Below are 23,532 nucleotides of genomic sequence, written 5' to 3'. Positions count from 1 at the left end.
GTGATGTGGCAGTTTAGCAGATAGTAGGTACTGCCTCCATATATATGACAACATACAAAATAAACTTATTTATATATTATTTTATTTTATTTATATATTTATGAAATCTAATATTTCGTAATTTCATATTTAATAATTTCAGGGCAATAAAAAACGTCTCATACCAGATCCTAAGCAGGCGTCTAAAATTAAACATTTTTACAATTGCCTGTCCTGTATCATGACTTATAATCTACAAACACTATGCCTAAAATCTATGAAGGAGTTTACAGACTACATAATGGATGTTGGGGTACGAAACATATACCTGCAATTAAGTACCTACACATCTTACGCCCTTATTGAAATTAATTATTTCTGTACAGGGAACAAATCAAGGCTTCGTCGTGAACTTGACGTTTCAGAACGACGCGATCGAATTTGAGCCTTCTTTCAAACAGTTCAAAGATCAACTCTGTTTGTTATACGATTTTTTGATAGATGCATGCAGACAGTCTCCTCGCTTGGAAACCATGTTGTACCAAGATTACGTTTGTACTGGTAGAGCTACACTGAAGGTAATTAAAAATAATTGCGCTACATTCATATTCATTATGGTCTTTTCTTGCTGTTCATTGTGGTAATCCTACGTGCTCTCCTTCTAGGTAAGGAGATAATATACTCATTATTGTATTTATATGCACAAAGTAAATAAAGTGCCTTTAAAAAATAAGAAATTCAGTAGAGTTGCTTGCCAGTTCTCCTCAATTGAATCTGTATACTGAACTGGACGGTACGGATAAAAATTATTACATAAGAAAAAAGCGGCTAAAATGTCCTACTTACATGAATAAATAATTTTTCATTTTGATTTTGATTATGTTAAAATGGATCTTTATGATGAATAACTTTTATGTTTTCTTTTAAACAACTAGATTTAAAGGACGAGATTTTTCAATTATTTTGTAAAATTTCGCGTCCATTTTGATACTTTAATTTTTTGCTGTTAATAGAATTTATTATTAGTATTATGTATATTTAGTTGGATTAAAATCGATTATGCTGGTATAAAAGTATAAATATCTTCACAAGCAATATAAAGTATTATCTGAGTTCAGTCCAGTCAAGTAGTAAGTAGTAGTCCAAGGTTATTAATATTGTAAAGAAAACGCATGAGTGTCTTCTCTTCCGATACATCCTGATGTCTACGGTACTAATGCCAACGATTATCGTAAAAAATATATGTTTCTGAAAATTGTTGAACAAAACAAATAATATTTCATTTATAGCCCATAATAGATAACGATCTAGTGGATGTGTACAAGAAGCAAGTGGCAGACCTTATTAGCGAACAAAGAATCGGTCCGGAATTAAGAGTTCAAGATTTTGATGACTACGTTTGTCTTCTAAATGGAGAAGTAAGAGGCCTAATTAAAACCTTTATTTCGTTAATTCAACATATTTTTTAGCTAATAGCTATTTAAAATATATATAATTTTAAATAGCTTAAGCTTAAGCTCTTTATTGTACCAGATAAAAAAATCATTAAAAGAAACATAAACTGATACAAAAGAGAAAACGATATTCTCACTTAGCAATCTTTTTCAGACTACCAGTAGAATACTAGTCAGAGAAAGTAATTATAAAAAGGGCGGCGCTCGTAATGTAAATAAATATATATAATACAATAACCACATATCTACACATACATATACTTTGGAAAGAATTTATTAGAATATTATATTATATTACGTTATATTGAATACCTACTCTATAGAAATAGACATTGCTAGTGTAACTCAACCTTTGAGAACTACCAGTATTTTCTATTTACTGGCACGTTAAAAGGTTCTTTATTGATAGAAAACTGCTTTCTGAACTATAAATTCTTTCGTAAATACCGCTGGGAATGTAGTTTTTACTATAGTGTAAAGCTTATTCAACGTCAATTTTATACTGAACGTCTAAGTTGGAATTCAATTGAAGTTCGTGTAGCAGCTATTTGGCGTATTTGGGGCAAAAAATAGATGCATAGAATAGCTGTTTGCAAGCATGTAGCTGAAGGTGGAAATAGTCGAGAGTCGAGAGTCGAGAGTCGTGGCATTCAGTAGTTAGTTTTATCAGAAACTCAGTATCCCTCTGGTTTCTTTAAAATACCAGATTTTTTTTATGCAAATGGAATAGCATACCGGCTTTATAAAAATTACATAAAACTTTTCAACTGAAGAAATCTACTTAGCCTACTTCAATAAGAAAGAGGCAGGTTTAAAATTTACATAATATTGTTTATGCATTTTAGTCTTTGTCAAAAGTGGAGGGATTCATTAACTCTGTTCCTGAGAAGACCTTCGAGGAGTTCTGTGCCGAGTCGGTCAAATATGTGAAACTAGCTAAAGAGATACCTTCGAAGTTGGAAGGAACGGTCATGATAGGCATGTACCGCATGCAAAGGGGAGATCTCATTACTTCCTTGCGATCAGCTGCCACAAGGCTCGCTAACACTCTACTGAAAAGGATGACTGAGGACTATCAGTTCATGATTAAATCGTAAGATACGGCTTATTTTCATATCTTGATATTGTAAGGATGTTGTTATATTACATATTATTCCACTTTTTATAGTCAGTTGAGTTAGGTATTTTGGTCAGTTATAAAGAAATTGTACAAGAGTTAAAATTTCAAATAACATAACACACTGCATTGTTTTTTACAATAATGTAATGTAAACGACAATTATTTGCCGCAATATTTTGTTCCGAATAAAATATTTAAATCATTATTAGGTACATTTTAAATAAGGTCTAGCAAGTTGAACCACTTTAAGATGTTGAATTAAATTTGATATAGGTATATATGTTTGTTGAGGGTTTTGGACTGTGGCAAGGTATCCATTAGCACTGCGAAATGCGAAGATATGCTCGTCTCTTTTTACTTTATACCTAGGCCCAACAGGGACAAGAATTGAAGGAGATTAGGTTTTTATCTCCTGATAATAGAGTGTGTACTTTCCAAATGCGATATTTTGTTTATGGACCAGTAAACTAGAACTAGATGTGTAGTAGCGTTTTCTTTTCAAATTGGCAAAATCTGCAAATTGTTGTCATGTATAGTCCTAAGTTCTCTTTTCGTTTATTTAATTGGTAGTGAGGGCTCTAGTCATGATATAGATACCATACTTTTTATAGGAATGGTATCAAGAAATATTGACTGAGTAGAATTTTAAGGTGTCCAAGATACAGTTGTAGACTAAATACGCGGAATACATAAGATATCGAGTTCAAATCTTGGACTACCAAAGATGGTCATAAGACAAAATGTTTTTAACATTTTTATCTCAGAATTTTTACGTATGTTCCTCCATATGTTCATTATTAGTTTAACACAAGATAACATTGATACATAAATACAGAATTTAAAGATTCATGTTCTTTAAATCCTCTTCATTATATCTTATATTTATTACAGCATATACGATGAATATTCGAGCATCGCCAACACGCTGCTGACTCCTCCACCGGACACGGCCGCGCTGATGGACCTGATAGCATACTGTAAGAAGGTAGAACACATATCACTGGACGAGATGGAAAGCAAGCTACGCAATGTGTTACGGTACATCATATTCCTCGGAGACTACACCACCTTCACGCCATTGGAGATGAAGGCCAACAACCAAACATTTCACTGGTTTGTATTGCTTTTATGGCCTAGTAGGTAGTCATTTATACAATACTAGCATATGCTCGCGACTTAAGCAAGTCACGCTTATACTTTAATATTTAATGGGTATTGCTAAAAATTATACTTAAACAGGTATGCACGAATGCCTGGCGTTATAGAAGAATGCAAAGTTATCTGTGAACAAAAGAAGATCGAGTACCAGGAATTATTAAAGGTAAAAGAAACATTATATGTAAGTGGAACATATACTTTAAAGTTTCATCTTTAAAGTCTAATTTTAATAATTTTAAATTCTTGAGTACTATATGAGCGATGTACCTGCTGATACTCGCAACTACATCTGCTTTTTTAAAGATGAAGTATACGGCCTCATATTAAAACCAATCTTCACTTCTTTCATTAAATTTCGTTCAACTGTTTACATGTGTAAAGGTAACAAACAGGACACTACTTGTTATTTATATAGTATTAGTATGGATAAAATAAATGATAAGGGTAGAAGGTGTGCAACACTTGCAAATAGTTTCTTTTAGGTATTCGTTTACTGTACTATAGAAATATAAAGCAATATTTCTATAACTTAGTTTGCAACGAACTTCTAATGTATTTGGCTAATGGTTTTTTAGTATAGGTATATAATAGTTAATTCTTAACTATAAGAATTATTGAAAGTAACTTGAAATTTGCTTTTAATGAAAATTATTTCTATTTAATTTTAGGTTCGAATTGCGAAGTTTATTGACGATTTAGAGATCTACGAAACACAATGCAATGAATTGCAATATTGGGGTGAAATCAACGAACTGCCAAAATACGTTAGCCGTGCGCGACACTTGGATGAGAAGTAAGTATTATGTTAATTTATAATTGATTCTGAGTAGATTAAATTTAAAAAGTCATAAATAATGAAAAAGTAATAACTAAGTATGGACAAATAAATTTAGTTGTTATACAAAAAAAAATATGTCACCACTATTAGAAAAATATCTACACTGTACTCAATTGACGATTTTTGAAAGTATTTTATTATTAATGTCATTTTTTATGACAATTTGTAAATCAATATTGTATCAACATTGAAATACAATGTACATCATTGATTTATTTGTGAGAGTACAATATATAATAATTGTACTGATTTTCTAAATGTAGTTTATTTATCATGAAAATCAAAGTCAGTAACAATATTATATATTGGTCTCTAACAAATATGTAGATCATTCATCATCATCATCGATAGAAAATTTTGCAGTATGAAGTCTATGAATTTAATTAAATTTGTATGCACTTGATCCTTTTTTCTTTCAGGCTATCAAATGCTTTATCAAAAATAGATCAGTTCAATGAAGAAGAAACATCATTCGGATGGGAACTTTCACAGTATCCAAAAAGAAAGGCCGTCTATGATCGACTCGTGCCATTCAAGAAGCTATTTGACGCTGGATTTGATTTTCTTGAGAAACACAATAATTGGATGAAATCAAAAGTATGTGTCCCTATTTGTAAAATAAATTGCATAGTAATAATTTAACATCTATATAATTTGATATTTCTTATACTATATATTACATTATTTTAACTATAGTAAAATACAGGTAACAACAAACAAACAACTATCATTAAACGCAGAAACAATAGATCTATACATATTAATTCGTAAAGCAAAAACTATGTACCCCTTTTTACGAAAATTGCGGAGAGGTAGGAGTATGTAATTTCAGACACTTATAGTTTATATAGAGAAGGAGTGCAGAGGCTAATATTTTAATTAATTTTGTATGAAAATACATTACACACACTACTGTACATATGTATTTGCACACACAAGAATTTTTGTTTTATGTTAAAATATGTGGTCAAATTGAGATAATATTGTTTGTCTTTAATATTGTAGTCTGACTTAAAGTTATAAATGAATTTATAATTTAAATTAATTATGAATTTCGATCACTGAGCGACTACTAGTACGAATAAAAGGGTAATGATACCTATATTGATTGCTACAGTTGCGGATTTGATATACAAATTAACTAGGTATGTTCGTAATGAACGCATCGCTGTACCAATCCCTAACATGGGAGGCGTAGTACCTGATTTCTGTCTGGTGGCATGGCAACGAACAAGGGAGAACCCCCTATTCGTTGCCATGCCACAGGGGGCAGAGAATATACTCGCTCTGTCTGGGCGATATTGATGTATATATGATTAGTACTTATATCGAGTGTCTGTAATATTATTTGGCGTACGAATATTGTAAAATGAATAATATTTAATTAATTTTTTAATTTGAAAGTTAGCTGAGTCTAATGACGGAGACTGTAATAATTATTTGTAATAAATGAATCATATTAATTCTTTTTCTACATTATATTACAAAAAAATGCCATAATTTAATTTCATTTGTACCTTACAGATAATGGTTATATTGCCATTTTATAACTATAGGGTATACCTATTTCAAGTATAATATAGTCCAATATTATATTTAATATATAGATAACTATATATTTATGTTAGTATGTAGTAACATCAAATTTCATAGTGATTCTGTTACTTTGTATTTATGAACTCCTTCTAGCTGTCTTTGTAATCCAAATATTTTCTATAAATGTTAGGACTAACCATTATACACGCGACTTTATCAATTTTTTTTTAGATAAAAGTCAGTTTAAACTTTTTAATAATAAAAAGATATCAAATAGACAGACAGACAGTCACACTTTTTACGAATATTCGAAGTACGGATTTTGACTAATATTCACATTTATAATACGGATAGGATTTATAGGATAGCTTTAATTCTTTAAATATAATTTTTTATTTTTTAATAAATAAGGTCGTTTGTTATTTTCGTTTTAATATATTATTTACATGTTGTATATTTTATAAGCAAAGGGTCGTTTTCACAGGTTGGCAGTTTTGATCCTGAAGATATTGAAGGCGATGTTGGTTACTATTATAAAATTGTCTATAAATTAGAGAAGTCGTTCCAAGAAGTTCCGGACACATATCGTCTGGCTGTATCTGTTAGGTAATTTTGATAGTCGTTTTTTATATAATAGTTATTGATGGTAAGTGGTATACGTCGTCTACAGTACATGAACAGTACTACGTTCATATGACACTAGTTATACCACTCGTGTATTGTCATTCTACCTTTATGACATTACTATTTACTACCATATGCATTTTACCTCTATGAAGTAAGAGTATTGACTTAAGGGAGTGGTATACTGTGACAAGTTTTTTTTTTCTGACGTCATCAGAAATACCACAGAAAAAAAATACAGTAAATTCTCGACTCTATCTAGTCTTGTTGTGGCAACACAGACTCAGGGACATGCAATTTAGACTCCCAACCACAGTCGGGACTCTAAATTTGTATATTGCGCCTTTTCAAGCCCATTAATTTAAGGACTATCTGAAGTAGTTTTTTAAGTAGGTATAAGCTTTTCAAAATCTTTCATAAGTAATCTACGAAAGAAACTAAGATCAAATTACTGTCACATTTAATTTTAGAGAGAAAATGGACGAATTCAAGACTAACATGCCCATAATACAGACTCTAGGTAACCCCGGCATGAAACCCCGACACTGGGAGAAGATTTCCGAAATCGTTGGTTTCCCTATTGTCGTGGACGATGAACTGTCTCTTGAGAAAGTAATCGACTTTAATTTGGTAGATTATATTGACAAATTCGAGGGTATATCGGAAGCCGCTACTAAGGAGAACAATCTCGAAAAAGCCTTGGATAAGATGATGAAGGAATGGGCCGACCTGAAATTCGAAATTCTTCCTTACAAGTAATAATTAATTTATCAAATTAGACGACTTCGATGGTCCAGCGGTTTAGCACACCGCCTTACTCCTATGATCACGGGTTCGATACCTTGCATGGTACAAACATTTGTATTCATGAGTATGATTGTTTATATCGATCTGGGTGTTTTATATGTATGTACAAGACAAATGTGTCTATGTAAATATGTATTTGTTTTTACATAGAAACATGTTTCTTGTATATATCATCATTCCATGTAACTTTATATTATATGAGTGTGTTTTTACTAGACAACATATATGTATAAAACATATATGTTGTCTAGTGCCCATAACACAAGCTCTGCTTAACTTGGATTAGAATCCGCTGTCTGAATTGTCCTGAGATATTTTTATTACTAAAACTATTATTTTTACAATATTTTCATACTAATATTATAAAAAAAACACTTTATCTGATACCTTAGTGTGACCGGTATGACTAAACGATTGGATCTTAATGAAATTTTACATGAAGATAGAAAATATCAGGAGGACGATTCATATGGTATATTTTATCTAAAGAAAACTAAATCACGTGTAATAATTAGTACTGATGTAATATATACATGGATATGTTTTGTTTGACACATAAAACAAAAACAAAAGCTCGCAACTGTAAACGAACCCGTAGACAAGTAGGCGTTAACTAGTTGAGCATCATTAAAAGTTTTGTAATTAATTAATACTTGCACAAATTGCCACGGTTTGGTTGTTCTGAATTTTGTATTGAAATGTATTTCTATTAGTTTATGATACTAATAGTAGGTATATATATAATAAAATATATTTATTGCTTCAAATATGGTACGTAAGTTATCTTGTTAAACATGTTATATAGATGAAGATCACATATTCGTCTGATATAGCATAGTAGGCATGCAACTATATTTATTATTAATAATTAATTATCAATGTACTAAACTATTAAACCACCGATGGTCTCGGTAGTTTAGCGGTTTAGCCTTGCTTCAAATGGTCGGCAGTTCGATTCCTCGGACGGTATAAAAAACATTCGTATTCATGAGTATGATTGTTTGCATCGGTCTGAGTGTTTTCTTTTCTATATGAGTATTTACGAGAACAATATAACTAATGTATCTGTATCAGCACAAGCTCTGCTTAGCATGGGACAAGATGACGCTGTATGAATTGTCCAGAGTTAATTATTACATTAAAATTGGAGTTCTAGAAATTAATGATACACTATCATAAATTTCTCGACTAAATTAAAAATATATCTTGCTTGTTACACAGGTAATTGTATTGTACAAAAAAACATTATTTACAGAGATACCGGTACATACATTTTGTCTAGCGTCGACGAAATTCAATTGTTGCTTGACGATCATATCGTTAAGACTCAGACAATGAAGAATTCCCCCTATATCAAGCCATTCGAAGAGATTATTGTGTAAGTTTCGATAAAATTTATATGAGACTACGTTAGTCGCAAAATCTTGCAAATTCGGAGAATTTCTCGAAATCTATTCAATGTTAAGGAATGTTATGATATGAAATAAATATAGTTGAGAATTTCTTCCTAACGCAAATTATTTTAAATGAAGGGAAATCAAATTCCTAACTTCCTTGGCATGGCGAAACCTACAATGGAATGAATCTTAATTTTTTTTCTCTATGTCTATTAATATTAATGAATACATTATCCTTAACTCATATATATTTATGTGCTATGTGTATAATTTATTAGCGACTGGGAAGGTAAGCTAATACTATTGCAAGAGATTCTAGACGAATGGCTCAAAGTTCAGGCTACGTGGATGTATTTGGAGCCAATCTTTTCATCGCCTGATATTCAACAGCAAATTCCAGAGGAAGGACGCCGATTCAGTGCTGTTGATAAGGTATCATGTAATCCCAAGTATTTTAGAAGTACTTATAGTTTTAATTTTTTATAAAAAAAAATTGAAATTCATAACGCTGACAGTAATATTCGATTCCACAAAGACTGGGTGCGCTAGCGGTTTCTATGTTGATAGTCGCGTGCCTAATTCTTGTTAATGTGTATTTATTTAAAACAACATTTAAAAGAGCGACTCTTTTATTCATACTTCTTAGGGTAAGACTGCATTTCCGAATGAGTGTTAAAAGTTTTTTAATATAAAGTTTATATGAATAAAGATTATTTCTATTTATAATTAATGTCATATACAGATGTGGCGTGAAATAATGAAAGCTGCATACACAGAGCCTCGTGTGCTAGATGTGATTATGATAGAAAAAATGCTGGATAGACTTCGTAAGTCTAATAATCTGCTAGAATTGGTGCAGCGTGGCCTCAACGCTTATTTAGAGAAGAAGCGTCTCTATTTCCCGCGTTTCTTCTTCTTGTCCAATGACGAGCTGCTCGAGATACTGTCTGAAACTAAAGATCCTATGCGGTAATTAAAATGTGTTTTAAAGACTTGAGAAATATTAATTACTAGCTGTGACCGCGGTTTCATCCGCATGAAATTTATAGCCTATATATTATTCTGATGTATAAACCTATAAAACTGTAAAGTTTCATTAAAATCCGTTATGTATTATAATTTTTGCCTGTAAGAGTTACAAACATCTATCCATAGTCACAAACTTTCGTTTATAATATTAGTCATTGGATGTTTCTTTGGACGACACGACGACATCTTTTTAGCATGTTTTATTCTAAAGTTCAGTTATGTTTTTTTATGAATGCATCCGTTCTGAATAACATAGATTTTGTTGGCAACATCTGTTATCAAGATTTTGTTGACAAACGTTGTCACATTTGATTGATAACAAAATATTGTCACCTCTATGAACATCAAATATCATCTTTTTTTTATTTTTATTGGGGGATTGGGCTATTGTTAGGTGCTAAGATCTGTAACACTGCGATCTGTATAGATCCATACAAATGAATTATTTAATTATAGTGTACAGCCCCATTTGAAGAAGTGCTTCGAAGGCATCGCAAAGTTGACGTTCACGGAAGATATGGTGGTGACGCATATGAGATCCTCAGAGGGAGAAATTGTTCTACTTACGATGACTATAAATACTGCTGCTGCAAGAGGACAGGTATCACTGGTCTTTTCTTTAAGTCTTAGCCACATATCATCAGCATCTACTTTGTTATTTATTTAATTTTGTTCTTGTGTTTAATGAGTAAGTTTAGTTTGTAATTTTATTATTCTCAAATTTTTATGTTGTTTATTTAATTGTCAAATTTTGAGTTTGTAATTTTGTTATTGTTAAATTATGCTTAATTACTTTATTAGTAAAGGACAGACTTAAATGCTATCGTCGACGTTGATATTTTATTGTAATTAGTTGGTAGCCCCCTCTCTGCTATTATGGTTGTAACAGAATAGCAGAGAGGGTGCACTTACTGCCTCCTCTGAGTTGTAGTCCATTTGTTTGTCTTCATTGTTTATTTATATATTATACAAAAACAATAAAGATTTACATTTAAAATTGTACTGCTGAAAAGTAGTATATATTTATTAGTACAGCTTTATCCACATATCTGCCCTGTGTAATGAATGACACTGGACCGTTATTATATAGTAAATTCCTTATATGCTAAATATAATAATTAATACCTTTTATTTTATTATAAAGAGCAATTGTATTATTTGAGACATATAAATGATTCATGATTAATTATTTTTTTTACTTTTTTTTATTGGTATATACAGGTGGAAAAGTGGCTTCTAGAATTGGAGAAAGCAATGAAGTCTTCTGTGCACCACGTGGTTGCGTTATCTTATGATGACTATTCACAGAGGCCTCGTGACAATTGGGTTCTTGTGTGGCCCGGTCAAGCGGTAAGTCTTTACAATGTTCTGCTCGATTTCTCTGAAAATTACAGTAATTTGCTATCATAATTACCTACTTTCTTTATAGTACAGGGGATAAACTAACTTTTGTTAAGATATCAGTTGTTAAGCACTCATAACACAATGCCTGCTTACCTTGCTACTAGATGACGTTAAGTAAATTGTCCAGGGGTATTATTATTAATATTATTATTACCTGCTCATTCAGAGTTAAAAGTAAATGTGAGACTGATCTAGGGAATACTTTCCATGTAGGTTCAATGTATAGCGATGACGTTTTGGACGTCGGAAGTGACCGAGGCTATCCACATCAGCATACCGGCGATGAGAGCCTACTGGGACAAGTGCAACTTCCAAATTTCCAAAATCGTAGATTTAGTGCGTGGGGAGCTCAGTTTACAAAACAGAATTACGCTTGGTATGTATCTCACAATTCTTTATTAATTGACTATTACCTCGAAACTGTTTTAATATTATAAACTAGGGAGCTTCTCCAGTTTCGCACGGGTAATTTACAAACAAAACTCTCAATTTCTTGGTTTTTCTGTATCTACTATAATATGCATATCTTATATACCTTCCTATCTAATGCTGAAAGCTGCATCAAAATTGATTGCGTAGTTTAAAAGAACTTGGTGTAGAGCGGCGGTGACTTTGTATATGCTATGTAAAGAAGGAAATATTTTTTTGCAATTGTTCGCCACTCAAAATATTTTTAGACGATTTTAAAAAATCATTTGCCTGTACTAAGCGTTATATGCGTTATAACAAATGCTCGTAAGATGGGCTATATTTAATTAAAAACAAATAGGAGTTTTCCTTATATTGTATTCAGGCAAATCTGACACAGCAGTTGAATAATGATTTATTATTATAGGCGCTTTGGTGGTGCTAGACGTACACGCAAGAGATGTATTAATGTTGTTGATCGAATGCAATGTACAACATGACAATGATTTCAATTGGCTGTCACAAATTCGATACTATTGGGAGGTAATTACTTTTATTTCTGTGACCAGAGATTCAATGTATGTGAGGATATCTTGAGAGATGAATAGGTGAATCTTATTAATATTATAGGTAAACGCGAAAGTTTGAGAGTGTGGATGGATGTTTGTTACTCTTAGGTCAACATATTTCATTTCTCTGAGCATATCTGGTCTTCCATTACGATGGATATTTATGGTCAAAATAAAATCAATGTCCCGTAAGTCGTCGAAATAATCATACTTTCTACATTGGATGTCTATTATACTTTCTACATTGAATGTCTATTAGGAGCAAGAGGAAGACAAGAGTATGCAGATAGCAACTCGTATGATAAACTCGCAGCTGATGTATGGCTACGAGTACTTAGGTAACACGGGTCGCCTCGTCGTCACTCCGCTCACCGACAGGTGCTTCAGAACTCTGTTTGGTGCTTTACATTTGAACTTAGGTGAGTTAGATCAAGACCAGTGATAACTAAATTATGCCTTAAGCGTAATAATTTTAAGGGAATCAATGTCAAAATTTTACATAATTCTTTGTTTTGACTAAACTTTGCAAGAAAGTATGTATATATTTCTGAAGATTTAAGCAAAATTTACAGAAAGTAAACTTTAATTGCAAAATATACAATAGGTGGTGCTCCGGAAGGTCCGGCTGGTACAGGAAAAACGGAAACCACAAAGGATCTCGCAAAGGCAGTTGCCAAACAGTGCGTAGTCTTCAATTGTTCTGATGGCCTCGATTACATTGCTCTTGGAAAGTTCTTCAAGGTAAGTTTGAATTTGTATGTTTTAAGTATTTTAATAGTTCTGCTAGTCTTAAAAAATATATAAAAAGTACATACATAATAATATGATATGTAGTCATAGGAGATAGATTTGATATTTAGATATGATATGATAAAGCATACCTATAAATCGATTAAAGAAAAACAACAGTAAAGTTAATAATTTCTATAAAGAATTGATTCTATTAAATTTATATAGTAACGTTACATGTTCTAATGGTGATTTTATTTGCTTGAATGCCCCATTAGGAAATGATGCAAGAATGAGATTAAAATTTGATCATTTGGTTCAATTAGAAATTCTCCAGTACAAGGTGAATCATTGTAAATCATTGCAGGGTCTAGCATCATGCGGCGCGTGGTCATGTTTTGACGAATTCAACCGCATAGACTTGGAGGTGCTGTCGGTGGTGGCACAGCAAATCCTATCTATTCAGCGTGGCATCAATTCGGGTGCCACAGAACTGTTGTTTGAAGGAACCTTACTACAACTTGACAAGTCATGCGCTGTCTTCATCACTATGAATCCAGGGTATGCTGGACGATCGGAGTTACCTGATAATTTGAAGGTAGTTTTATCTGTATATTAATGCAAGATCCGCTATGTGTCATGTAATAATAAGGAGTATCAAAATCTTTCATACTTCATTCACTTTTATAGCTTTCTCATGTATTTTGCCTTCTACAAAGAGCTTGTTAACTTACTTAGTTGATAACGGTCAAATTATTATTTCCAGTTAGCCTATAATAAATTCTTTAGGCATAAGTGTTGACAAAGATTTAATGTTACGTATGATATAATAATATTAGTAAAGATTGTAATATATGTATTAATGTGTTTGTCATAGGCTCTATTTCGCTCTGTAGCCATGATGGTGCCGGATTACGTGCTGATTTCTGAAATTGAGCTGTATGCGTTTGGCTATTTAAACGCGAAGCCGTTGGCTGTTAAGATCGTGGCAACATACAGACTCTGTTCAGAGCAGTTGTCTTCGCAGAGTCACTATGATTACGGTAATTGTTTGGTTCTAAACTAATTGCAAAATATATAAATTGTAAATATTCTTCAAAATGAATTAGTATATGTACAAGTCTGTTTCGTTATAACATTTATTTGTATTTTTTTAGTAATGTACAACAAATTCATACGTAGAACTAGATTTTATCCATTCCTTTTATAGAACAGAATACCATAAGCTCATATCGTGTTCCGTCACTTAGGCGTTAAAAAGACAGAAGGGCGATAGACGATACTAAAAGAAGCAAATGATCATTACTTATTAAAAATGTAGATACTACAGTCATGGCAGTTTCACTTTAAAATTCTAATTTACTATTTAATACTAGATAATGTATTTAGTGCAAAAATATTACTGTTATCTTAATAAAATTTTATGTACCTCCAAATTATTGAAAGTTATTTTATTTAATTACATAATTACTCAGTGAAATGGTTACAATAGTTAATGCAATAGATCTGAATACTACACTATGGTGGCTAACAGACTATTTGTAACTGTGGCAGCAATGTAATTTTTTAAAGAGATTAAATTATTGGTATCTATGTCAGGCATGCGCGCGGTGAAGTCTGTACTGCGTGCAGCGGGAGCACTGAAGCTGCGGTACCCTGATGAAGACGAAGATGTGATCCTACTACGATCCATCAAGGACGTCAATCTACCCAAGTTTTTGGAGCATGACGTTCCGCTTTTCATGGTACCTAATTAAATTCACTTAAACGTGGGCCATTGTATAAATACCTAATTTTATATTTTGAATCCATTACTCCACTATTCCGATTTGTAGGGTATCATTGGTGATTTATTCCCCGGATTACCGCTACCTCAAGCCGGATTACCTCATCTAGTAACTTGTCTCAAGGAAGCATGTGGTCCACTGAATTTGCAAGCTAACGAATTCTTTATTGAAAAGGTAAGCTATATCAGGAATCATTTTTATGTTATAAAGATAGCCAATCAAACATGGCACACGCAAAGATAAATCAGGGGTGTCTAAAACAAAGAGCAGCAACTCACTATTTTATAACTAAAAACTGGTTCTTTGATTGGAGATCTAACAATTGTACCAATAGGTGTCGCCCAAAATTACTAAAATTTTCCAAATACTTATATAGGAATATATTTCTTATTTTCAACAGGTTCTTCAACTATATGAAATGATTCTAGTACGCCATGGTCTCATGTTAGTCGGATTTCCATTTTCTGGAAAGACAAAATGCTATCATGCTCTTGGACACGCTTTAGGTCTGGTATCCGAAAAGGTAATTTTAAAACTTTATCAGAACACTATTGGACTTTATGTTTCTTTCATTTGTTTGACGAATTTTGCCATATTTTTAAACTAATATTATAAAAAGAAAATGTTTAAATTTTGCTTACGTGGGTGCAGATTGACAGTAGATTATAAATTTCCATCAATATATTGTTTTTTAGGGTCTTATGGATGAGAATGCAGTGGAATGGACTGTGATCAATCCCAAGTCTATCACTATGGGTCAACTATATGGGCAGTTTGATCCGGTCTCTCACGAGTGGTCTGATGGAATATTGGCAGTCAGCTACAGGGCTTTTGCAGTGTCGCCAAATAATAATAGGTCTATAACTATATAACATTATATTGTAATATCTAAATTGTTTTGAGGAACGGTATGCATGTATGACTTATTAAGAAATGTATCGAAAGAGGTCTATTAAAGAAGTCTTTAACTTTTTTCCGGTCATCCTGTATTATAGCACAGAGCAGAAAAAGTATCTATGTATTTATATCAGTTGTCCATTACACCTTGGGATCTGCTTAACTTGGAACTAGATGGTGCTAATCTAAATTGTCCTGATATATTATCATTATTATATAGAAATCATATGACAACACTGTGTATTCGTGCAAAATTGTTATATGTTTCCAAAATAAATAAAAAAGTTTTCAGTCTGTGTATGTACAGACTGAAAACTTTTTTAGTTATTGTATACTCTAGTTTAGTTATTATGATACTCTGTGCTCGAAGCTCTGTATAGAATTCATACGTTATGTAATATTTCTTAAATATTAGGAAATGGTTGGTGTTTGATGGTCCCGTAGACGCGATTTGGATCGAAAATTTGAACACAGTACTGGACGACAATAAAAAGTTGTGTCTTATGAGCGGTGAGATCATCCAACTCGCTCCCACTACTAACTTAGTGTTCGAGCCGATGGACCTTGAGGCTGCTTCCCCTGCAACGGTAAATTCTTGAACAGATTCTTTAATCTTTAACATATTATAAAGTTTTACATTACTTAAAAAAATCATTGTCTTGAGTAATACCTAAATCTGTTTACTAGGTATTTCAATTCCGAATATAACTAAAAATGATTTTAGGCCTTAATATATTAATATTTGATTTGCGTGAATGGAAAGACCAATGGCAATACCATACGCTGTCAAATATTGACAGCCTTGGTGGTTGAATGGTTTAATACTGTCTTACTTCCGATGGTCGCTGGTTCGATTCCTCTAACGGTACAAACAATTGTATTTATAAGTATGATTGTTTGTATCGATCTGGGTGTTATCTATGTGTATTATGTATGTATTTACAAAAAAAGTTAGTAAGTATTTATATCAGTTGACTCTGCTTGACTTGGGACTAGATGACACTCTTTGCATTGGTCCTGACTTATTATTATTAATAATAATCGCATAAAGTTATATATTATGTAAAAATAAATCCTTACATGGTATTATTTTAACAAGAGAATGTTATTGTAGGTATCGCGTTGCGGTATGATTTATATGGAACCTAAAGGTCTCGGATGGAAATGCCTACTGGAGTCTTGGCTGAACACTCTGCCGCCTACTTTACACAATGTTAATAAGAACCTCATCCGTTCTCTCTTCAATAGGTTCATGTCACCTCTACTTTGGCTCGTCGAGTACTCAGGGAAGACTAAGGTTGGTGGCCGTAGAATAGTCAGTCTTCATTTCAATTTCTTGCATGCATTAATTATTGCATTACTTACCATCAGGTGTCGCAAGATCGTCTGTTTCCTATGCTATATAAAAAAAATTGCTAAGCTACTTACCCCTACTTATTTCATACATAGTACACATGAGGACATATACGGAAAACGTTCACTTGTGAAAGCTATAATAGCATTACAATTTCAATCTTGATATAATATACTTTTTATAACATTATTTTATTGAATTCTAAAGAGCTTTGTGAATGCGTGGAATGTTTGAGGATTGAAATAAATTTTACCGAAGACTCGGAAACAGATGATATTAAATTCCTTTTATTCACTTGGATAATATTTTACGAACTTCAAAGGTAACCTCCAAGCGACTTAGCCCGTGTAGGTAATGTCTTTGAAAATACAAAGGACGTATTCACAAAATATTTGCAAGTAACATGATTATGATACTGTATTTTTCAAATACCCACGCGTGATTACAACTTTTTTTCGTTCATTATTTTGTCTAATAAAATGTTCCAATTAGCATGGGATTTATTCTCATTTTGTTTATGAAGTTGTTTATCGTTATTTCGTTTTGTTTCTTAGAAATGTTTGTCATGGATTAAATTTAATTTTGATTCGTATCAATTATTTATGTTGTTATTTGACTTTTAGATGTACTTTCTTCACTAAGTATGATATGCAATCTAAAATTTTTTCCACCTTAATGTATTTCTTAAGGTAATTTTAACAATTTATAGCCTGGTGCAAACTAAATCTAGATGATTTTGATTTCAGCAAATGTGCGTCACATCTCGTAGCAATTTATTGGTGGCATGCATGAATCTTTTTGATACATTCATGGACGATTTTTACGACGAGAAATATGTAGAAGCAATATCGGATTTGGATATTCGAGCACAGCTTGAGGTAACCTACCTGATTAATAGACATTGCCTTAAATATTGATTTTACGATATATCATGAAAATATGTAACTGTGAATAAATTTACTTTCGTTCTAGGGTGTGTTCTTTTTCTCGTGCATCTGGTCTATCGGAGCCACGCTCGAAGCGGATAGTCGTCCCAAGTTTGACATGCTATTCAGAGGGTTGCTTGAAAAAGAATTTCCTGAAAAGGTTAACTATTTTGTATTATCAAATCTAATCTTATTTTTTCAGTTTCAATACGAATACAATTAAAAGGAGTACCTAAAATATAACTGAAAATATGTTTTCCTGAAATATTCTGTATTGTAACAATTTTGAAACATTTCAGGTTATAGAAGCTCTTGGATATCCGAGAGAAATAGCTAAACCTGAGAAACAATATATTTTTGCTATACCAAAAGAAGGGCTGGTTTATGATTATCGATATATTAAAGAGGTAAGTACACTATATACAATATAGGGTCGTCTATAGTACTTTAAACATTATAGCCTTATGGTACAGAATTCAACAATTGCCTTGAGCATATGTACCTAAATATCTTTAATCTTTAATAATTTTTATTTCGTACATCTAAGAGTAAGTTACTTTTAAACTTTCGTGTTTAATATACATTATTTAAATTATTAACCGGGTCTTAACAGGAATACTAGGTTGCACTAGTCGAAACGTCGAGAGAGGTAAATACCTTTATTTGCCATAAAATTATTCTTGTTAAAACCCGGTTAATAATTTAAATAATCTAAGAGTAAGGGTTAATAAAAGCCGTTTTAAGATGATGTAATATCTACACCTGCTTAACACACGATCTACGATATTGTGACATATAGACATTGCCTCGTGATATAGAAATTAACTAAATATATCTGTTTCTTGTTTTTGTAAGGGTAAAGGTAAATGGAAGCCGTGGCAAGATGATGTAATATCTGCTCCTGCTATAAGTCGTGACACGCCGCCCAACCAGATACTGGTGACCACTCTCGACAGCGTCCGTTACTTGGCCCTATTCAAACTCCTTGTTACTCACCATAAGGCTGTCATGATGGTTGGGCCTACTGGGACTGGCAAATCGTCGTACATCATCGTGAGTATTATGTTTTATATTGTCTCTATATTTCATTTAAGCTAAGAGATAAATTATATTAGAGTTAATTTCAGTAAAAAAAAGATTTGTAATAAATAACAAAACTATTTAGTAGATTCTATGTTTCAGATGTATATAGATTATAAGATAATACCTCAAATATATTATTTGATATATGAGTTTCAAATTATTTTATGATAATAATATTTAGTTACTATATATCAACCACTACTGAGAATAGACCAATGTGTTCAGTCACTAAACAGAAAATTACTGGTGAAGTTTAACAAGTACCTAAACTCAATAAATTTCTAACACTTCGGCGAAGTACTACGAAAATGCAAATTGTTAGTGGTTATCCAGTCTCTGTCTTACTATAGATAAATATAATACTGCTTCACATGAATATACTTTTAAAAATAAAACAATTATATAAATTATTTTTAGGATTACTTGGTAAAGAGAGTGGATACAAAAGTGTACAAAGCTCTCATCATGGCGTTTTCTGCTCAAACCAATTGCAATCAAACGCAAGATATTATTATGGGAAAACTAGATAAGAGAAGGAAAGGTAAAGTTATTGGACATAAATAAAATATTTGCATAGGTCATTGTGAAATTTCTGAGGAACTTTTAGCACTATAATGATGACTGTTCTGTTTTTACTCATACTATTAATTATAGTCATTATAATAACATGAAAATAAATAAGTGGTCAGGATTTCTACTTTGCTATCCAAGAATTTTACACATGTAGTCAATAAAGAGTGTTTGTATTATAAAAGTATATTTAAATATTCTATTAAACTTAACTCGGTCCTTAGTAATTTTCATTACCCAGGTGTGTTCGGTCCCCCCATCGGATGCTATAGCGTGGTGTTCGTGGATGATGTGAGCATGCCGCAGGCGGAGACGTACGGTGCACAGCCACCTATTGAGGTGTTGCGGCAGGGTATCGATCTCGGGCTCTGGTACGATCGCAAGACCAACATCCCCATGTACCTCATCGATGTACAGGTACTGTACCCGGCAAACAACTTTAATAAAATCTTAACCTTAAACACGAATAAGGTAACATAGAGGATAACTTTGTTTTTAAAATGGTTACTAAACAAACCATGAAGTATTGAAATCATACGCGAATTATTAAACGATCCGTTGATACTACAAAATATCATTTTAGTAATTTTCAGTCACCAATACACATAGTGTTTCAAACTTGACGTGGTCATTATTTATACGTACAATTTGGAAAAAAATCACAGGATCTTACAACGTTTTGTTCATTTATACTGAGTTATCGATATTTCGATAGTGTTTCAACCTCTATGATCACGGGTAACGCAGCGTGGGGAAAGTGCCTCCAGTAAGGTGGACGGACGATCTGGTCAAGATCGCTAGAAGACGTTGGATGCGTGCAGCGCAGGATTGATCGTCATGACGAACTTTAGTAGAGGCCTTTGTTCAGTGGATGTCTTTCGGGCTGAGATGATGATGATGGTGATGATCACGTGAAAATCACGTCAAAAATCGGGATAAAACCAATAAAAATAAAAACACTTGGCAAGATCCCATCATTTTTCATAATTGTACACCAATATACATTAACCTATCAATTTTGGTCACTAACTGACCACTGCTTACTTTGGTCTCTATCTTGGCTATACGAAATATAAACAGTCTTAAGTTACAACAACTAACATCATTTACTTTGTGCTTAAGTTCTAGTTTCGTAGCTTCGGTTTAGTAATAAATTATTAGGTATTCTAGTTGTACAATTAACACAATTCGCAGAGTTATTTCAGTAAAAGTTCTCGAAGTGTTCATTTTATATGTATTACATTACAAAAGAATAACACTAAACTAATTCCTAATCTAATTTCAATTAGTATCTCTTGGAAGCATATACCAACTATTATATTATCGAACAAATGACTCCAATCAAATTACTCACTCTGATTTTCTAACCTTAATCTCTATCTTCTTTAGATAAGTTCATCACTTTTTTAGCTTATGTTTACTTATTCTATTAAAATTATCAGTTTTCTATTACCATATTTCAATTGAGTATTGTATATGTAACACTGTTTATATTGTAGTTTATGTGCGCAATGGGCAAACCAACACCAGGCGCTAAGTTGGTGACACCGAGGTTTTCACGTCATTTCTCTTTCTTCTGTATTGACGAGTTTGATGATGAAACATTGAGAGTTATCTTTGGAAGGATTATGTTATGGCATCTAGATACAAGGTACTTTATATTCTATTACCATAGTCAAATATTAAATATTCCATATTATTTTCGTTTATTTGTATAATTTCTTCTTACAAAGTTAGTTACATTAGTAAGTAATTGCACGTCATTATCAAGAAAAAACTATTGGCATTTTCTTTACATCTATTATCTTAATTTGAGAGAAGTGACAGACGCTAATAAAATGAGTTGTAAGAAGTTTAGGTTTTGTCTGATATAACTTTCCATTTACATTCTCAATTAGGCAAAGAAGTATGTTTTATTTACAGAGGATTCTCAAAAGAATTTGATCCATGTATTGAGGAGATCGTGTCTGGAACTTTGGAAGTGTATAAGCAATGTCGACTAAACTTACTACCTACTCCATCAAAATCTCATTACACATTCAACTTGCGCGATTTTTCACGAGTGATTCTGGTAAATTAATTTTCTGTGATCTATAATTATAATTTTCCATTGTTTTTTTATTTTCAAACGTTTATAAAAGTATTTTCTGTTACCATACAGTTTATCTTAAAATGTCTTTTGTTTCTCAAGTTGTTGTAAAGTATTTTATATCTTAGTATCATAGATGTACGTGTAATTAAACTAACGTTCTTTGCAGGGGGTTCTATTGTCAGTGCCAGAAGTAACCCCTGACTTGCAGTCGATCAAACGTCTGTGGGTTCACGAGTGTTTGCGTGTATTCTCGGACCGGCTAGTAGAGGATGCTGACAGGCAATGGCTAGTGCAGTGTCTTCGGGAGTCTACTGCTTTATATCTCAACGACGACTTTGATAAGATGCTCTCGAGACTGCTTGATGACCCCAATGATAAAGTGTGTTTCCTTTCAATTATTAATTGGTTTTTTTACTTCAATTTTTTTCATTTGTCTTTCCCATATATTGATTAATAATTATTATATTATAATATAATTATAATTATTTATAGTATATTGATAATAAGAAATATTGGTACTATCGTGTTTAATCAATTGTGTAAATGACATATGTATTAAAATGTAGTATCTATACATATGATTAGCTGACTTGCATTCAACCATTGATACAGCTCCTAAGTATTGAGTATACCTCATAAAATTTCATATTTTTTTTATTTTGCCGCGTAATGGTTACTATCACGCGCAATAACTACAGGATAGATGTGTGTAGATGACGCACAGACAGATATATTCCAGGTGAATATCTGAGTGTACAGTTTTTATCTGAATTAACGCAGACAGCGCTACTGAGTACTATCTATGTCGGTCTGTATTTGCTTTTTTATTATGAAGCAAATCTTCACCGAGAGTATCGAAGACACGAATATATGATTCCTAAAATCTACCTAATCTACCTATTAGTAAAATAATTATTTATTTTTAGATAACGGATTTACATTTACGTAACCTCATCTATTGCGACTTTGCTAATCCCAAAGTAGACACAAGATTCTACATGGAGACAACAAACATGGAGCACCTTAATTCTACTGTAGACGCATTTCTCGTAGAATTTAACAATATGTCAAAGAAACCGATGAACCTTGTGCTTTTTAGGTGGGTATAGTATTAGTAGCATTTTTATAGTGATAGAATTTCTATCCTTATCACATAAATTAGTTTAGGCCGGTGTTTCCCAGGGGTACGTGAAGTTGCATCAAAGGGTAGGTACGTGTGGCTATCAGTAAAACAAACATACACACACACTCACAAACTTTCGCATTTATAATATTAGTGTGATTGCTACAATAAGGGGTACGCAAGGTTGGTGGTCTTTTTTGAAGTGGTACGCAGCAAAAATTATTTGGGAACTACTGGTTTAGGCCCTTACTCATAAAATCTGGACCCTACTACAAATACTAATTCGTACATATACAGAAATTGACTTCGCTGATTTAATTTTTCATCACATCAGAAATCAAACGCCTCATACATGCAGTACCATGTTCAAATAATCATTAAGAGGGAATATGTTTTTGTAACGCATTGTAAGACATTTTAGGGTTGTTACGTTTTCCTTTTTAATTGGCGCATTATCAGGATAATGAAGGCAAAGCTAGTAAAAATAATTAACTCAAAATGAGGCAATATATACTCGTAATAAAAAAAGGCAATAGCCATTAAAATATACGATTGCCGAAGACATTTATGGATAATGGACAATTACATCCTCGTAGCATTAATTGGTAGTAGGGCTCGAAAGATTAGAATTGATAGTAGTGTATATGT

At 32.4% G+C, this 23,532-nt stretch overlaps 1 protein-coding gene across 1 annotated transcript in view; it reads left to right on the top strand.

The window, feature by feature from the left end:
- Positions 1-23,532, top strand: part of LOC131844893 (dynein axonemal heavy chain 7) — a 62,915-nt gene that overhangs the window by 10,063 nt on the left and 29,320 nt on the right. The window contains exons 6-42 of the mRNA XM_059193879.1: positions 143-292; positions 366-557; positions 1,269-1,397; positions 2,279-2,526; positions 3,445-3,666; positions 3,793-3,874; positions 4,380-4,504; positions 4,969-5,146; positions 6,570-6,691; positions 7,180-7,464; positions 8,772-8,894; positions 9,192-9,345; positions 9,656-9,882; positions 10,399-10,543; positions 11,164-11,292; positions 11,560-11,722; positions 12,182-12,297; positions 12,586-12,742; positions 12,928-13,064; positions 13,420-13,650; positions 13,930-14,095; positions 14,652-14,797; positions 14,888-15,013; positions 15,240-15,362; positions 15,535-15,695; positions 16,152-16,323; positions 16,851-17,033; positions 17,837-17,968; positions 18,063-18,176; positions 18,316-18,423; positions 18,872-19,069; positions 19,517-19,640; positions 19,911-20,086; positions 21,169-21,320; positions 21,593-21,740; positions 21,928-22,140; positions 22,688-22,860. Of these exons, the coding sequence (XP_059049862.1) occupies positions 143-292; positions 366-557; positions 1,269-1,397; positions 2,279-2,526; positions 3,445-3,666; positions 3,793-3,874; positions 4,380-4,504; positions 4,969-5,146; positions 6,570-6,691; positions 7,180-7,464; positions 8,772-8,894; positions 9,192-9,345; positions 9,656-9,882; positions 10,399-10,543; positions 11,164-11,292; positions 11,560-11,722; positions 12,182-12,297; positions 12,586-12,742; positions 12,928-13,064; positions 13,420-13,650; positions 13,930-14,095; positions 14,652-14,797; positions 14,888-15,013; positions 15,240-15,362; positions 15,535-15,695; positions 16,152-16,323; positions 16,851-17,033; positions 17,837-17,968; positions 18,063-18,176; positions 18,316-18,423; positions 18,872-19,069; positions 19,517-19,640; positions 19,911-20,086; positions 21,169-21,320; positions 21,593-21,740; positions 21,928-22,140; positions 22,688-22,860 (5,930 nt within the window). The remainder of the gene's footprint in view (positions 1-142; positions 293-365; positions 558-1,268; positions 1,398-2,278; positions 2,527-3,444; positions 3,667-3,792; positions 3,875-4,379; positions 4,505-4,968; positions 5,147-6,569; positions 6,692-7,179; positions 7,465-8,771; positions 8,895-9,191; positions 9,346-9,655; positions 9,883-10,398; positions 10,544-11,163; positions 11,293-11,559; positions 11,723-12,181; positions 12,298-12,585; positions 12,743-12,927; positions 13,065-13,419; positions 13,651-13,929; positions 14,096-14,651; positions 14,798-14,887; positions 15,014-15,239; positions 15,363-15,534; positions 15,696-16,151; positions 16,324-16,850; positions 17,034-17,836; positions 17,969-18,062; positions 18,177-18,315; positions 18,424-18,871; positions 19,070-19,516; positions 19,641-19,910; positions 20,087-21,168; positions 21,321-21,592; positions 21,741-21,927; positions 22,141-22,687; positions 22,861-23,532) is intronic.

This window comes from Achroia grisella, unplaced genomic scaffold (assembly GCF_030625045.1).
Source record: "Achroia grisella isolate CSIRO2021 unplaced genomic scaffold, CSIRO_AGI_Agris_v1 utg4223, whole genome shotgun sequence".
Classification (NCBI taxonomy): Eukaryota; Metazoa; Arthropoda; class Insecta; order Lepidoptera; family Pyralidae; genus Achroia; species Achroia grisella.
The sequence above is the reverse complement of the archived record's forward strand: the minus strand, read 5'-3'. Positions and strand labels throughout refer to the sequence as shown.